General features: G+C 38.5%; 1 protein-coding gene across 1 annotated transcript; it reads right to left on the bottom strand.

Annotated features, from left to right (window-relative positions):
* Positions 1–119: 119 nt before the first annotated feature.
* SARC_06150 (hypothetical protein) lies at positions 120–2,825 on the bottom strand (the record flags this gene model as incomplete). The annotated part of the gene is made up of 4 exons (XM_014299950.1): positions 2,460–2,825; positions 1,198–1,548; positions 432–893; positions 120–227 (listed from the first exon to the last, which is right to left on the bottom strand). The coding sequence occupies exons 1-4, from the start codon at positions 2,730–2,732 to the stop codon at positions 120–122; spliced, it is 1,194 nt and encodes a 397-aa protein (XP_014155425.1). The 5' UTR covers positions 2,733–2,825.
* Positions 2,826–4,689: the final 1,864 nt, after the last annotated feature.

Below are 4,689 nucleotides of genomic sequence, written 5' to 3'. Positions count from 1 at the left end.
ATATATGTGTGTGTGTGTGTGTATTATATTCGTATATATATATATTATTTAGTATATACATATATATATTTATATATGTATATATATATATATATATAGATTCTTATACCCAATTTTCATCAGATACTTGCCTTGCACTGACCGGCTGTTTCACTTATCATTTCCAGGGGGTCGGCATTGTGAGGAAAGAAGAGGGTGGGACCAAAAACTATCGCAAGATTTTCTGTCTGTTAATTGAAGTGCACGAGATAGTCTTGTTAAAAACGAGCTTATTCTAGTTTTGACATAATTTTCTTCTATTCTACTTTATGACATTTGCCAACGGATCAGAATATGCAAGTTCTAGGTTATAATAGAGACATTGTTCATTGGATAGCTTGACGCACGTATCTAAACTGAACTATGGTTACATACATCACACAATTACACACCTTCATTTTGTTAACGTAGCTCATGGCGACAACTGATCGCAGGTGTACCATCAGTAGACTAAACAGCGTAAAATTGACCGTAGGGAGATGACATTGTACGAGAAAGGCCAGCACAGCGTTCCGTGCATCGCCCGTTAAAGTTGTAGCCGCCGTGATGAAATGTGTGTATAGATTGTGGGTTCCCAGAGACTCTGGTAAGCTTCTCAAGTACTGTTTGAGCAGGTTGCTGACGCAGTGTATATCCGCCCACTCATCTGCATTGGTGATATCGATGACTCGTTCGTTCTCATCAAATGATTCTCTCAAGGATTGTATCACGGTCTTCCCACCGGCCATGCGGTAGATACCTTCAACATCCAACCCCCTTGACACCACTTCGTCTATGCACTTGGTAACAATTAATGGTACTTGTAGATCTGGTCTCAGGCTGAGATACTCCTGAAGTGGCACCTCGAATGTGAGCTGGGTTGAATACGTGTAAAATGTGTATTTCATCAGAATGGCAGAGAATGAGTAAAGGGGTGTATCTTTAGCTGTGGGTTTGGAGCTATACTTTGCACTCTAAGACTAATACTATCTTCATCATTTCATTGTTCTCGTTGGGCTTCTGCAAATGAAGTTAAAATCTGGTCACTACACAATAGACAAAGTGCGAAAGGTATTGTGTTGGACAAAAGCCCACCACATGACATATGAAACCACTAGACCAAATTCAATCAACAATCACTCATCACTTGAATTTCCTAAGCAAAAAGAACACACTCACCATTTTCTTTTCTGCGAATTCTCGCGATCCTTGCCCACGCCAGGTCGCAAACTTCCTCTTCTTCTTGTCTTTTACATTGTCTTGCTTCTGCGGTTTTACACTCCGACCCATTCCTTTGCAAATTGAAACAAAGTGCTCGAAATCTTTTTGGCAATTGAAGGACAGCGAAAAATCTCGCTCTGTGTCAAGTGCTGTATAGAATGCCACGGTGTGTCCGTAAAAGTCTCTATCTTTGCCCTTTTCTCTACTTCGCGTTTGTAACAACGCAGCAGCTTTTCCGAACGCACCTTCTTGTGGAACTTGGGCGTTTGGGTCTAAGAAACAGCGCCTTAGCGAAATAGCTTCCTGAGGCTATCGTTCAAATGGAAACACAGGTGTTGACATAATGTTAGAGATGATCGTGTAAATTTTAGATCGAATTCATTCCATTGTTATCCAGGAACAAAACTTCATCCCTTTTAGTATATGGTCCTATATAAACGTAGACTATTAGTTATATGTAGACACAAAATCAACCGAATGTTATGAGGCTGATCCAGTAATCGTTCATTTCACTTCACCCTTTGAAGTATATGGTTGTATAATTTTGATATACATCTATAGATAAATAGTTTACGACCACAATTAACCAATGTTCTCATGTAGTATATATATATATATATATGTATGTATGTATGTATGTATGTATATATATATATAGTTTTGAGGACAGCGTAAAGTCGAATACTATATCAGCCGTTTCATTTCATTTTTGTTCGGACTATCGAGTGTAACTTCTAATTATATAGTCAAAATTGACATATACATGTCCATTATGAGCAGCATGTACTAATTTTGATACGAAAAGCAAGTACAAATATGATCACCTCATCACTCCGAAGTTCAAGTTCGAATACGAGCTCATTATGGAACGTTGCCAAATCCATTCATTCCTGATAACCTAATTGCTGTACAATGAACGAGTAGACATTCACGTGTGCAACCCCAAGGCACAAATGTAGTTCAGTATATTGGTGTAACTTGACAGCAGAATAGTTCTATCGAATAAATATATTGAAGCCGTTATTCAGGTAATCAATGGGCGTGTATAAGCTGATTATTACACTACTATGCATCAGATATTTTCACATTCAGCAGACTAAGACAACGGACCGAAGGGTCGGGACATTGGGATACAGGCTGAATTGATGGCTTCCTACATACTAAATCTATATCGCCTGATATCTAACACATCACTGGTTGTATTGGAGATCAACACATACCCTTACACGCTGGAAACAGGCAGGGTCTTTGTACAAAAACAGCCCATGCCCTCGAACTACTGCGAAGAGGGCTTTGCCCTTTGGATTACTAGCATATAGCACGCCGTGTCTCTCCTGTATCGTTCGCTTGCACAGATGGCCTGCAAACGTTACATCAGACTTCAGTTGTTCTTCTAGATCAGTGTCAGTGTCTGCTTGTCGCTGCTCGATTTTTTCGATCGAAGACTCACTGACGACTCCCTCTGTCTCCTGATTGTCTGCGCTTTTTAACATCCTGCCTGCATTGAACGCATCTATCGATATTTACTACTTCGTACACGCGTGTATATTGAACTGATGTCTGACAGTGCACACTCTGAAGCAATACATACACGAGCAGAACTGGTAGTTTGAGAACATGTATGTATAAAATATAGAAGTCGAAAAGGTTCGTACAAAGAAATAGTATTACTTCAAAAGTTGCGCAGGGACTGATCATGTATCGCCCAATAGATTTGTGGTTGCAGCCCAATTCTAATTATAGATATTTGAGCCAATGTGGTATTACTATAAAATATGATGACGTCATTGACATATCAAAATTTGTGGCCTGCCCAATGTGGTATTACTATAAAATGTGATGACGTCATTGACATATCCATATTTGTGGCCTGCTGACTCGCTGAGGCTGGCAGGCTGCAGGCTGCAGGGCCAGGCTGTCCTGTTGGTCGTAGACGGTGTTCCGGAGATACCTTTGCTTGACTCTGTGCTTCATATTAATACAGCTTGCATAACAATCTGTGTGTGCAGAATGCGCTATAATATCGCAACGGCACGCGCTGACGACTGACAGTGCAGATTCTCCCACCAGAATTTCGGAAAATGGACCGCGCAAGTTGACGTTCTAGTACTCAGTTTAAGACTTTAAGGACACTTATTCTGAACAAAGGGTTAAAATATAACGAGTGTTTATATCTGCAACTTCCTGACAGTACGATGACAAGTATCACAAAGCAGTAAATTCAATAGAGCACTTATAGGCGATATATTTTTAGTCGAATACTGGAAAAATTATACGAACTTTTTTGTAAATATATTTTACTGTGATCAACTACAACTTGAAGTATACAGGTGTATACAGTTGTATTACAGTTCGTGCATTTAATGATGTGTGTACTCAAACTTCGAATTTTATATAGGTGAACATATTTTTCTAGATATAGCCTTCTTCTAAAAATATAAAATGAACATACAACACCAGGCGATTCATTCAAATTTAATTATATGAAAATACTGAAATCGGGAATGTCAAAAGGGCAATCCATTAAAGTACGAATGAAATCCTACTATAGGATTAGAATGACCCAATGAATATAGAATATTACTTCCTACTACTTAAATGCAACCACTTAGAAACATTTGGATTAAATATCCTCCTTTTTACTTTATTGAGCATAGACATATTTACTTGCCCCAGGGCCCCCGCCATCCTCCCCCCCTAAAAAATCGTTTTATTTTATTAAAATTTTATTTACACATATCACATAGTCATCACCTCTCTCAGTAGAGACTACTCAGTGTTTGACATGCGCACATTTATTTTTTAAACAGTATCCACAGTATATAGGCGGATTGCCTAATAAATCGGGGATCGGTATCACGTACGTGCACTTTGAGAATATTTACATGACAGAACTCTTATGATGTACAGGCCGTCAGGATGACAAGTCAAGAAAAACAGGCATATGCCTTGTGTATCCGAGCACTGAATAATCGGACACAGCAACCCTTTATCCAAGTATGCGGTGTGGTTCATTGAATATCTTTGTTCGTTATACTTATCCGAATCAAGCTGGTGACAAATCGACATATTTGTAGTAAAATTGCATGCTGATAATGATCACACATTAACTTTATAGATACTTTTCTGTTACTAACTTGCACAGCAGTTGTCAACTTTCCTACTCTTCACTGTTCACGTATCACGAATCTTTGGATTGTGTATCCATATATGACTGTACTTTAAGTATACTTCCTGCAAATTGCCACATACATACGTCGACGTACACATATCGCGGCAAAAAGACATGAATGCCGAATACTAGTTTGTTACTGCATAAATACATAATGTTTCTAAATCAAACTGCGCCTATGAAAGATATACATGATCTAGACGGGTGCATATAAAATACATATGCAAACATCTATATTTGTATGCATTAAAAAGACTTAAATAGGAAACATCTTATAT

Source organism: Sphaeroforma arctica (genome assembly GCF_001186125.1).
Source record: "Sphaeroforma arctica JP610 unplaced genomic scaffold supercont1.428, whole genome shotgun sequence".
Lineage (NCBI taxonomy): Eukaryota > Ichthyosporea > Ichthyophonida > Sphaeroforma > Sphaeroforma arctica.
This window is presented reverse-complemented; position numbering and strand designations above follow the sequence as displayed.